The sequence below is a fragment of the Macrosteles quadrilineatus genome, unplaced genomic scaffold (assembly GCF_028750875.1).
Source record: "Macrosteles quadrilineatus isolate MER2022 unplaced genomic scaffold, UCM_ALF_1.0 Scaffold_2__2_contigs__length_208266976, whole genome shotgun sequence".
In the NCBI taxonomy this organism is placed as follows: domain Eukaryota; kingdom Metazoa; phylum Arthropoda; class Insecta; order Hemiptera; family Cicadellidae; genus Macrosteles; species Macrosteles quadrilineatus.
In genome coordinates, this window is record NW_026542595.1 from 79,361,851 (window position 1) to 79,374,956 (window position 13,106).

A 13,106-nucleotide genomic window follows, 5' to 3' on the forward strand; every position below is an offset into this window, starting at 1 on the left:
TTTATTTTCTCCATGTTTACTATATACGTCATTAATTTCTGAAATACTAATAATCTGTTAAGAGAAGAGAACACATCATATATGAAATTGCGAACAGCTGTTTTGATAAAGATTCCTTTTCCTAGCCGTCATTGATATGTTTACATAAATGTTGTTTACGAATACTGTGTAGGTTTTTTCTAGTAATCGTGGTAGGCCCTAACCATTTCCGATCACGTTTGTAAGCAAATCCAAAACCAAGTGAGATTAATAACCATGTGGCTTTGGCTTACATAACGGGTTTGATTTATCACCACGGGTACTATGTAACTGTAAATTAAATTAAATAACTAGCCATCATCCAGGTCGGGAACCGGAGATTCTGTGTGTATCAAGTTGTAGGCCTACTTGAATTTTGATTACAGGGAAAAGACCGTAAATCAGTGTTGTACAGGACTGGAAAACTTATCTTTCTATATACTGTAAATAAAATTAGAGTTTTATAAGTCACCTCAATTTAAGGAATTTTTTATTGCCAGATAGCGTTCGTAACCTCTGCTTAACGAATTGTCTGCGTCTTTCTCGATATAACGATCCCCTCTCCCTCCCTTTAGAAACATCACAGCTCCTTTGATGAAAATGAAATGGAAACAACGCTTGCGCCAACAATCGTCAATCGTCTGCTCCGTTTTACACTTCTGTCTGTTGTGCACTATGTTACAACAGATTCCAGATACAACAGCTGGGGAATGATGACGATATAATGCTTAGTAAACTGTGATTAGTACCTAACCATGGTAACTTTAGTAAGGCTGTGATTGCCCAATGAGTAGGCCTAAATATGGCGACTTGTTGAATTAGTGTATGAATTGAAAAGAAACCTATTAAAGAACATAAGAACAAAGAAAAAGAATAACAAGATTGTTCTCGTTACATTCTTTTTTAAGAGTGTTTTAATTATCTCTAAATATAATTTTACACTTTTGTATTACTTATGTATCAATTCCTATGCTGTGATACAGCATCTATCGGTAGCCTATCCGTCTATCATGAGCAGTACCTTATAACACTTTCTAAAGGTCCCTTTAATATATTTACGTTATTTATAGCAATGCAATGTTTGGCTAGTGATTAGTTGAGTTTGAGTTAGCTACAATTTTAAACGTTGCCGTTTGTAAAACTGAACCAAGATAAATGATTTGAAATTTACAATAATAATGTTACTGCACAATAATAATGATTGTGCAATATTGAATTACGTTTATAAAAATGCAAATCGGGACGTTAATGGCTGTTTACAGCATTTTAATGAGTTTGTCATCTGTTTTTATACTATATTGGATTAACCGTATTTTTCATTACCTCCCCCCCTCACCCTATTAACTCAGGTAATCGAGAATCTACACAATAGTGTAAAGTAGTGTAGCCTATGCTACTTGATTGTATTTTAATGAGCTTTATGTCAACAAAGCGTTCTGTGCTAAGTCGTGGTGTAGCTGGACGTGTCTGTACTGTACCACATCTATCATTCTATCATAGCTCACAGCAGTTGAGCCATCCCGTGATTCCCGTGCGCTCCCTCTTATTCTTGCTTATCTTTAATAATAACTTTCACGAATCCAAAGCCAACCTAAAATCCAATTTTAACTAATTTAATTCAATAAAATAACTATTGTCATTAATTAATCTACTTTCTATCTGGCGACTTCGTAATATATTTTGGATTGTCGTCACGTTGAACACTGTTGCAATTAGCTTTAGCCACCCCCCCCCCATTTGAATTTTTTGAGCCCCCCCCAAGAATTTCAATGACGCAGTCTGCGTCACAACCCCCCCTTGTGGGCACCCCTGGTATATTTGTTATTGTGAATATTGTTTTATATAATTTATCATCTATTTAGTCAATCAAATTCATAAGAACAATAAATAGTTTTATATACCTTGTTGAGTTCACAATAAAAGTATCTTTAATAATTAAAGTATTTAAATAATGATGATTAAATTTAAAACAATAAGCAGGCCTAGTAACTAGTGTTGCATATACAACATTCGGTTGTGAATTTTCTTGTGCTTTGCCTTGAAACAAAAATTAGTTATATATGAGCGGTCTCTGGAAGATCACGCGGGTTTGGATGAATAGTTTAATGATGCCTATTGATTTGTTTCTATTGTTTCCGTACAGATTGATCAGTTTGTTAAGCGAATTTTCTATTCAAAGGTATAGGCTATTGGCTATTACTGGAGATCTCGTTGTAAGACTCCCAGGACCGATTTACTTTTTCGTTTTGAAGGGTCATAACAGCCAAAAACACCACCCGTCCACATTTTAGCGAATTTCCCTATAGGGAAGTAGCTATTACCGTAGGTCTCATGGTAAGACTTAGGCCCGGGACCGATTTACTTTTTCATTTTAATGTCCCCAGAGGCCAAAAACACCATTCGTTCAATTTTTTATATATGTATATATATATATATATATATATATATAGATCTAATATATAAAATTCTCGTGTCACAGTGTTTGTCTGCAAACTCCTCCGGAACGACTTCACCGATCGTTATGAAATTTGGTGTGTAAATTCTGTAGGTATGCGAATAGAAAGTAAACTATTTCCCGTTTCGAAATTCTTAAAAGGGCTCCGCCCCAGTGGCTCTGGAGTTTCCCATGTTAACCTTATGAGAAATGGAATTAATGAATCTTAACAGCTGTTTCAATTAAACAAGTTGGTTCTGTTCTATGATGTTCAATAGCATTAAAGTTACAAGGATTACCAACAGGGTGCAGCACTATTATTTCTTTTACATTTATGACAACAGCTAATTTGCAACCAAAAGGTGAGTGAGCGTAGCGAACGAACTTCAACCTGGAGGCGAGTTAGCGTAGCGAACGAGCTAACCTGAAGGCAAGTGAGCGCAGCGATCGAGCTCCAACCTAAAGGTGAGTGAGCGTAGCGAACGAGCTCCAACCCAAAGGTGAGTGAGCGTAGCGAACGAACTTCAACCTGGAGGCGAGTGAGCGTAGCGAACGAACTTCAACCTGGAGGCGAGTTAGCGTAGCGAACGAGCTAACCTGAAGGCAAGTGAGCGCAGCGAACGAGCTCCAACCTAAAGGTGAGTGAGCGTAGCGAACGAGCTCCAACCCAAAGGTGAGTGAGCGTAGCGAACGAACTTCAACCAGGACGTGATTGAGCGATGCCAACGAGATCATCTTGAAAATTAAACTTAACGGTACTTTCTTTCCATCGGTCTGTCTTAGGGGAAACCTATAACTTTGGCGATACGAAGTTCGCCGGGTCAGCTAGTATATATATATATATATAGATTTATATATATACTAGTGAACCTGTGCGGCTCAATGCCCCGCAAAATAACATATGAGCTTAGAAAACAAATGCACCGTGTTTTATATTGACTCGACGACGAAAATTAAATTCGGTAGGCCAATAATATACCGTAGCCTTAGAAGGGAAGCAGTCCAGCTATTTTCTAGCTGTATGTGCATTATAAATAATAATAATGTGTATAATGTGTATTGTAAATTAATAAGTGATCAAGTTCACGTAGCCTATGTTATAGGGTAGTTATTTTTTAAAGATTTTTAAAAACACATTTAAAACCAAATCCATCATATAACACCAACAGGCCTATGTAGCATATTTTGAGGGTCATAAAATGCTGCTTGAAGAAAACACTTTTAAAAATAAACATTAAAAAACAATATTTTTATCACAAAAGCACTTCCATGAATACTACGATTTTAGTCAGTTACTTTCAGGAATATTACCCTGGACAGAATTTTCTGTGATGAATATGCGTATCCTATAATGCTATACATCCTCTAAAGATGTAGCCTTACTTAAAACAACATATAATATAGTTGCTCATGACTGAAATTGGTCTAGGTAAGAACAGCGTTGCTCAAAGTGCTTGTGCTGCAAATGCCAATGATAATAGAAATTAGCATCTTTCCATTATAAAAGGTAAGTTTGTTTCAGACGGGTAAATTTTTATCCTCGAAATCAAAATATGTCCCCACTCACTTGTTCCAGTTAGGACTTTACATTCTATTAAGTTGTTAACCGTTCTGATCACACGAAGCCTTGTGTCAATAATGAGGCCCTTTTTGATGTGTTAATATTCCTCATCAAAAAAACCACTGCCCCCTTTTATTAGTCTAATCTGTGTCTTGGAAATCCACTGACCTCTATATTTAAAAACCCAGTTGGATTTTCTAGATGGGTGTTTTTGCCTTCGTCTGTTTTCGAGGACCCACTCTTATTTCCCTTGGCATACTGACAATTAATTACCTAACTTGTCAAGTTCATGTGGTAATTAATTAATACTGTTAGTTTATAAAGAAAATTAGATAAAAGTTACTTGGCTTGGTGCTTTCATAACTGCAAACTCAAAATACACCCACAAGTAAAAAAGAATCAAGTCATTGGTTAAAAAATAAAACTTGTCTGTGTAACAACATTATCCACATGAAGTAGATGTTTTGTTTGAATTGTCGATCAGCTGTTTCGTTTCTAATGAATTAATAATGTCAAAGAATTGTGATTTTAAATACATAAATTATTATAGTAAAGTTTTCTAAATATATGGTAACTTATTCTCAACTAAATTTTACTATTCCCAGCATTAAAATAAAGTAGTAAGATCCATTAGAAGTAAACTTTAAGGAACACAATCCCTGATTGAAATTTAGTATACATTAACAGTCATAACAAACAGCAATTATTGTGTAGTAGACTTTGACTATTTTCAAGTAACAAACATATGTTTCTGTAAATAAAAATTATCTCCCATGTTATCCTTATGGAGAAATACGAAACTTTAAAGGGCCCCAGGGCCTCACTCTCTAATTATTTACCTAAAAAGAAAGTTTCCTGCACAACTTCACGTTACGATCTTTCCAATGACACCAAAAACATGTCAATCGGTTCAGTAGTTTAGGAGGAGTAATTGTCACAAAAATCCTGCTTGCGTATTAAATAAGTACGAGAGGTCGTCCAGTGGTCGAAACTCGACCAAAAATATGTAATGTACTCACTTATCTATTTTCACCCCACACTGTAAATAAAACATGTGATTGGAGTTTCCTCCATTTGTTTTGATTTTCTGTTTATATTTCGTTGTTATTTCGTAACCAGCATAGCAACGCATAAGATCCATGTTAATTTTTTCAATTTTTTAAACTCATTTTTTGTGCTTATCTTTGAGCCTATTTAAATTTATAAAGGGATTCTGCACACCTACAGGAAAATAGCTTTCCAACGGTATGCGTAGATTTTCCCTACGATTCACACGAGCTGAGAAAAAAGGTTTTAAAGAAACATGCTTGCCTATTAATATATAGATAGATATATGTGTCCGTGAACACGATAACTTGAGTAATTTTTATCCGATTTTGATGAAATTTGGTTTGAAGGTGTAAGGCGGGATAAACTTGAATGAGTTCGCGATCCAGCATGATCGGACCATGGGAACAGGGTTTTATGGGGGGTTTTATGGGGTAAAAATTGGTTTTTCTCACTTTTTACCCTCAAAACACAAAATTTCCCAATTTTTCTCTAAACCTTCTTAAAGAGCTTAAAAAAACAAACAATTCAGTATATCTAAGTGTTTTTGTACGGTTATTGGTTACGGAGAAAACTAAAAAAATTGTAAATTTAAAATTCCCATGTTATTCTTATGGAGAATATTGTAAAATGTTGTAGTTTGCTTGTTTATGGATATATTTTGATCAAACTTGGCAAATTTATTTATTTCATAGTAAGCTATCAATATTTTACTAAAAACACACTACTTTATTAGTTTCCTTGTAGCAGCAAACCTAGGTACTCGTTAAACCTAATGTTATTTAAATAGATCAATTGAAAATCAATTTGGCCAAATGGAAATTCGCTTAGACGGCAGGTTTGCTGCGGCGGGGGTATTTAGATATATGTCCGTCAGCACGATAACTCAAGCAAATATAATCTGATGTTGATGAAATGTGGTATAAACGTGTAAACTTTCGTTAAATAATAAAATAGGCATTTCCCATTTTTGACCCTAAAACATACAGTTTTTCTATTTCTTTCTAAACCATTTTGTAGGGCTTATAAAAAAAAATCATTTAGTACCACAAAGCGTTGGTTGTACGCCTAACGGGGAGATAAAATTCAATAAAAATGGTAAAGTAAATATTACTCTTTGTTATTTTTTTTTTTTTATCAACTGTTGTAGTTTGCTTGTTCATTGACGGATACTAATCGGGGAAATTTGTTTATTTCATACCAAGCTATCGACATTTTAACCAGCAAACACACCTCTTTACTATCACTTTAGCAGCAAACTTAGGTAATCATTAAATCACTATCATTAGACAGTTTTAAGGGAATATTTTTGTGTAAATCTTGCTAGGTAAGCGAAAATTAGCTTAGTCTGCAGGTTTACTGCGGCGGGAGTACGTTATTTTATTATAAGATTGAATTTGTCTGTTGAAATGACATATTATGGAAGTACGTTGTTCATACAATTAAAATTTTTATAGTATTACATTCTTATCATTCGTTAGGTAGTGTTAATTTCCCCATTATGTGTAATTTTAATATTTAATTCCCTTATTAAATGTTCCCTACACTTAATTTGTCCTTATAATTTGTAATTTGTAAATAAACCTAATGTTGACAAATATTCTTTTCAAGCCAGCACAACACCAACTCCCAAATATAAGAGCCCCCATAATTATTTTAAGAACCCCTGAACATCTTAGTAATAATCCTACAGTATATTAATTACTAGCAGAGTACCCGTCCTTCTTACGGGGCTGGCGTAAGTATGAAATGCTTATTGCAGTTATACTCGTAAATAATATACTACAGTATTTCGTAAATTCGGTAAATTCCGAATAGGTAGGCCTAAATATAATAACAGTTAAAGCAAAGTTGGAGAGGTTTAATTACAATTTATTTTTTACATTTTAAATTGACATGTTTGCTTTAATATTACGGTTTAAACTTCCGCGAGGGCCACGTACATTTCCTAATCATGTACTTTTCACTGCTTACGCTTCTTCGAAACTGACCAAAGTATACATTTCATTATCTAAATCATCGTATAACATCATAGTAGCCACTAGTTATCTCTCCCGTGAACTTATTTTACGCACCGACCATGTGTATTGTACGCAGTCTAGGAAACCACTCACGGCAGCTGCATTTTGGGACCTGGACAAAAGCCCTGCGGCACATCTATTAGGGGATGCGGAAAACTATCCCCCGGAAAACTACCCCCCCAGGTGAAACGTGACGACACAAAATCTGCTAACTAACCAATATGGAAGCCGTGTCCGCGACTGGAATACTACCCCCCCTAGACAAATCATGCCATGTAATTTTAATTTTAATTCGAGTAATTCCGTTGGATAATAGAAAATGCGTATGGTGAATATAAAACAGATTTTTGAAATGTTACAGCAAGTTTGGTTGGTTAGGTTAGGTTAGATTAGAACTGTTTGACAACTAAATTTGAGTGTCCGTGACTGGAAAACTACCCCCCCAGTCTCTGACGTCAATATGACGTAGGAACCTGCTTGGGGGGGTAGTTTTCCGGGGGGCAGTCTTCCGGCGACCCTAAATTACGCGTCTAGGAAACCACAGCCTTACGACTACGATCAGAAGGTGCAGTGTTTCCCATTTCGTTCGATGTTTGGATTTAACTTAACCTAAAAAAAATGTTTGAAGGACTAACTATTTATATGATTTGTAGGGAAAATATAATGTGTAACACGAGTGCAAACTACCTCTGCCGCACTCGATAAACTTTCAACACTCGCCCACGGAACACGCGTAAACATTTCTCTCGTGTGCAACAATGCGCCACTTCGCCCACTAGTTACACAAATAGGAATAATAATAAGCCTATAAAATGATCTATCATCATGCGAAATTTCAAACCCAATTCGAGTCATTTCTTGATTGAGTCCTAAACAAATAACGAACACACACACTTACAGCGTTATAATATCAGTACGGTATATAATGATGTTTCGATTGCCAATGTACTAATGCTGCCCAGGTTCTTTAATAAAGTCCTATAACAAGTACAGTTGGATTTTTTTAGCTAGAAGCAGTTAAGGTGTGGTGGAATATCTTTGAAGATGAACCTATTTGGCAGTAGTGTGATCATGTGTTCAGACCACTGAGCTAAAATTATAACTGGAGGTAGCACTGCCATGGCAGAAGTCTGTCAAGAGCGTGTCGCTGATTTTGTTAGGTTGGTATAGCAGTGAGTTTTTTTAACCAATGACATGGCTTCTATAACTAGGTCTGTATAGCAGTGAGTTTTTTCATCCAATAACATGGCTTCTTTATAACTCACACCTCACGCAAACATGGCGGCTGGCGACACGCATCTTTGACATTCAGTGCTACCTCCAGTTATAATTTTAGCTCAGTGGTTCAGACCATTCTGTGTTCGCTGGTTCAGACCTGTCAAATTTTGAGGTTAAATAAAAACAAACAAACCGACACAATAATTCTTGGAATTGACAATAGTTAAATATACTTTAAACTTACTCTAGCCTACTTTTATATAACTACTTGGCAATATACAGTATAGAATATTAAGGCCTACTGTGAAATAGAGACGTGATTCCTAATTCCAAATCAGCTAATGAATAAGTTGATACTTAATTATTTCCGCCAAATTATAGGTGATGGTTGCTTTGATAATAGTTAATTATATGAGTTAGTATTAAAATATTGAATCTTCTTGCATAAGTTTATTAATTTCGATCATTATATTAATAGAATAATATGGTTGCTGTGACTGGGATACACATAAAATAACCGTTGGGACATACAGTAATTATGATTTACGTCTAGTTTTGAAATATCTTAACATCTAAACATAGACTCGCCTTTTGGGTTTCATGCTAGAGATCAGAATTAAATACTCTTAGAGATGACGAGATGAACCTTTATAGACTCACGTTTTGACCCATTTAAATTATAATTAACAGCTAATTGTATTGCTGATAATTCATTAATGCAATCACTAATCAAATAAGTTCACCTCATACAAACAGGATAACATTATACAATAGGCCAAGGAAGCAAGCATAAATTAAACAATGAAATATACTAAATCATTTCATTTGATCTTAAATGGCAATTCTTTCGTAAGTAATACAAAACGGCCTCTAAATGCTTAATTATTAATTGCCAAAATGCCAGTTTGTTTGTTTTGATTTAACCTCAAAATTTGACACACCATATAAACACATTATCGTACTACAGCTAAATAGGTTCATCTTCAAAGATATTCCACCACACCTTAACTGCTTCTAGCTAAAAAATCCAACTGTAGGTAAGAATATTTTTGTATATATACGCTTCATAGGCTACACATATATTTTTAAAATTATATAACAAAAAAAGATCTATAATTTTAGCATTAGTATTAACTTTCAAACGCCAATCAATAGATACTTTCTTGGAAGCTCTGTTTTCTGTTTAGAAACTACTTTGCATCTACTTGTAGTGCATACAACACACGGCCACGCTCTCGTGTTGTTCTCCTCTCGCCACAGCTCACATTCACCCTCTCTCTCCTTCTTCCACCCCTCTTTACTCGACCACCCCTTTCTCCCAGCGAAATACCCGGTATAGTACTGTTGGGGAGAATAGGCTTATGTCAGGTAGTCTTCTCCACTCGCCTCGACACTCTAATGACCCCTTAATTTACGAGTTCGATAAGCCGGGTCGCCAGCGCTCCTACACTCGAGTTTAATGGAAGATCTCCACCAACACCACATAACAAGCTAGGTTTCCGTTGTGTGTATTCTTATTTGTCAAACTAATCTAAATAGACTCAAGCTGTTTCTCGGTAATCAAGAATATTGTTTTAGTTTGATGTCGAAAACAATTATCGTTTCAAAACTCTTATATTAGAGTGTTTTATTTGATAAAGTCTGTTGAAATACGCGTAAGCGTAGGAACAGTATTCATTTATTAAGCTCTATACTATTAATTAATCATTCTAACTATAGGCTACTTATTATATTCAGAATGGTTAACAAAGTTTCCACAGACAACACAAGGGAGTATGAGTTATCTATGGTTAAAATGTTATTAATGGGGTTATATTGCAGACATGCTCCACCACAATTAGTACAAAACGACGTTTTCAAGACGTTTGGGGGATCTGGAATGATTCCTTCCTCAGGCGAAAGAATAGCTAAAACATAAGATTATATTATAAGTACACAAACATAGCCAATACTGATAAATCACAATGAAAAAAATACCCCGCCGCAGCAAACCTGCAGAATAAGCAGGTCCGTTGGCGAGGTTGGATTTTCACAAAAAATATTCGCTTAGAATTGCCAGATTTATTTCCTATTCAAACAACATTAGTTTTAATGAGCACTTAGATTTGCTGCTACTGGGAACGTAATAGTGTTTTTAAGTGAAAGTGTGATATTTTTGTATGGAGTGATACATTTTTCAAATTTGATCAAAATATGTCCATAAATAAACAAACTTATATTAAACTTATTAAACTTATTAAGCAAACAGTTGTATTTTTCTCCGTAAGAATAGCATGGAAATTTACAATTTACAGAATTTTGGAATTTCTTCTTTAACCATTAAGCGCATTATAACGCGTGTAAGTACTGCACTGCATTATTTGATTTGTTTAAGCTCTACAAAATTATTTAGAATGTTTAGGGCGTTAAAATTGAGAAACCCCATTTTTTGTCCCAAAAAACCCCATACACCCTCATTCCCATAGTCCGATCATGCTGGTTTGCGAACTCGTTCGAATAAACGTACATTTTCACGTCGGTACAGAATTTCATCAAAATCAGAATATTTACATATTATAAATGAATTTGAACAGATGTTGTTTTTTGCCTCTTGGGCCCCAAAACGAAAAAAGTAACTCGGTCCTGGGTTTAGGTCTTACCATAACACCTACGATAATAGCTCATTCTCTATATAAGAAATTCTCTGAAAATTCACAATAATTTAACTAATGTAGTTATGCTACAGCTGTGTTCGCTATATTGTTTCGCTATTTGTCATCTGGCTGTCAAGTATGCTGATACCTAGCAGTAAGTCGACCTAATCTGTAGTTACAAGACAACAAGATCAGGGTTTGTATTGTTCCCTTGCAAAATAAGTAACAAATTCCAAAGGCATAGATCCCGCTCACCAAGCCATCAATAAAATCGTTTCATCCTGTATGAATATGATGAAAAATGCAGAGGTACTATCCCGAGTATTCTTCGTTATGGTGATATGGTTGGTCTTTTATCCGCAAAATCAAACAAATAGAACAAATAAAACATCACTTTCGTATACCGTTTTAATCCCGCACATAGTCGAAAACTCAAATTTTCTGAATAAAACCCGGAAGCACTCACGAGTATTAGAACAGTAATTGTAATGGATCATAAACATAAACGAATAACGTCACCCCGTCTAGATGTTTTGGACGTTTTTGACAGTTCCATTTAATATACAGGGTAATTCTAAATTATTGTTACACTTTTGCAATTCTATAAACGAAAAACTATACAATCTATCATCACGGGAGGAGAATCAATTCAAAGAGGAGATTCTAAAGTTTTGTTTGACACCACTTTGGTAAACATAATTACAAAATTAGCTACTACAGACATTTTTAGATTTAACTACGATTTTTAATTAATACACGATTTAAACTCGCGGCGTAAAAAGGAATTTACACAATAGAAGGCGATAAAAGATTTACAACATTATGGCTAACTATAAATTCTCTGTGTGTCCCTTCTGGCTTTACAGCACACATCTATTCAATGATTCAAGTCGCCCCAAATTCGCAGGAGCACTTTTCTCGATACAAGATTTATTTTTGCTGTGATACAAAGTCGACGGTCTCAGATGTGTGCTGTAAGGCCAGAAGGGACACACAGAGAATTTATAGAGTTGTAAGCTTGTCTCTAGACGTTCTTTAAAAAAAACCAAAAGGCGCAAGATTGGGCGATTTAGGTTGCCAAAATATGGAGTTTTGAGATCCAGAGAAGTAAAAGTGTGTAGTTAATTTTAAATCGTACTTAAAATTTAAAATGTCTATAGTTGCTAATTTTGCAACTATACTTATACAAGTGGTGTCAAACAAAACTTCAGAATCTCCTCTTTCAATAGATCTTTACCCAGTGATTGATTAAAAATTGTATATTTTTTCATTCATAGAGTTTCAAAAGTGTAACAATAATTTAGAATCACCCTGTATTAATATTAATAAAAGCATGTTTAATTTCGGGTCCGTGACAGAGTCTGTTTATGTTTATGACCCGCACTGGATGAATGTCCACTAGCACCACCTGCTTGATGTGGCTGGAAGCTTGTTCTAGAAGCTCCGAGGTGACCCGAGGTGTTTTATCTTGGCGCGCGTCATCTTCTCGAAAACCGCTCCGATGACGTGGACGAGATCAGCTGTGTTGCTCAACCAATCGCGCGTGGCTAGGCTACATGCTTACGTTGTAACAAAAATCGTAACCTTGCACCAAGGTCGAGCTAGTTACAGCTGGGGTATCAGTTTTAAAATTAACATTTTGAATCTGCGGTTGATAATTGTGTTTTCATATGCCAAACACGATAATACTTGATTGATAGTGTAGTTTGTTTGGAATACATGTGGTTTTTAGTTAATTTTTTAGATTTTTATAAACAATTTCGTCTCAAGTGTATCTATATCTATAAAAGAGGAAGTTTGTATGTATGTATGTATATATATATATATATTTGAACGTTATGGACTCCGAAACCGCTTCACAGATTGTAATGAAACTTTCAGGCATTATTAAGTATTATTCAAGGATGGTTTGTGTGAAGTTTGGTGCAGATCCGTTAAAAGGGCTCCGCCCCAGTGGGTCTGGAGTTTCCCATGTTAACCTTATGAGTACTCATATTTAAATGGAATTAAAGAATCTTAACAGCTGGTTCAACTAAACAATTTGATTCTGTGATGTTAAATAGCATTAAAAAGTTAATAGGTTTACCAACAGGGTGCAGCACTATTTTTTATTTATGACAGCAGCTAATTTGCAAACAAAAGGTGAGTGAGCGTAGCGAACGAACTTCAACCTG

At 35.2% G+C, this 13,106-nt stretch overlaps 1 protein-coding gene across 1 annotated transcript in view; it reads right to left on the reverse strand.

The window, feature by feature from the left end:
• Nucleotides 1-11,862: 11,862 nt before the first annotated feature.
• LOC128984471 (uncharacterized) overlaps nucleotides 11,863-13,106 on the reverse strand; it is a 33,537-nt gene continuing 32,293 nt past the window's right edge. The window contains exon 6 of the mRNA XM_054403793.1: nucleotides 11,863-11,904. Within this exon, the coding sequence (XP_054259768.1) occupies nucleotides 11,863-11,904 (42 nt within the window). The remainder of the gene's footprint in view (nucleotides 11,905-13,106) is intronic.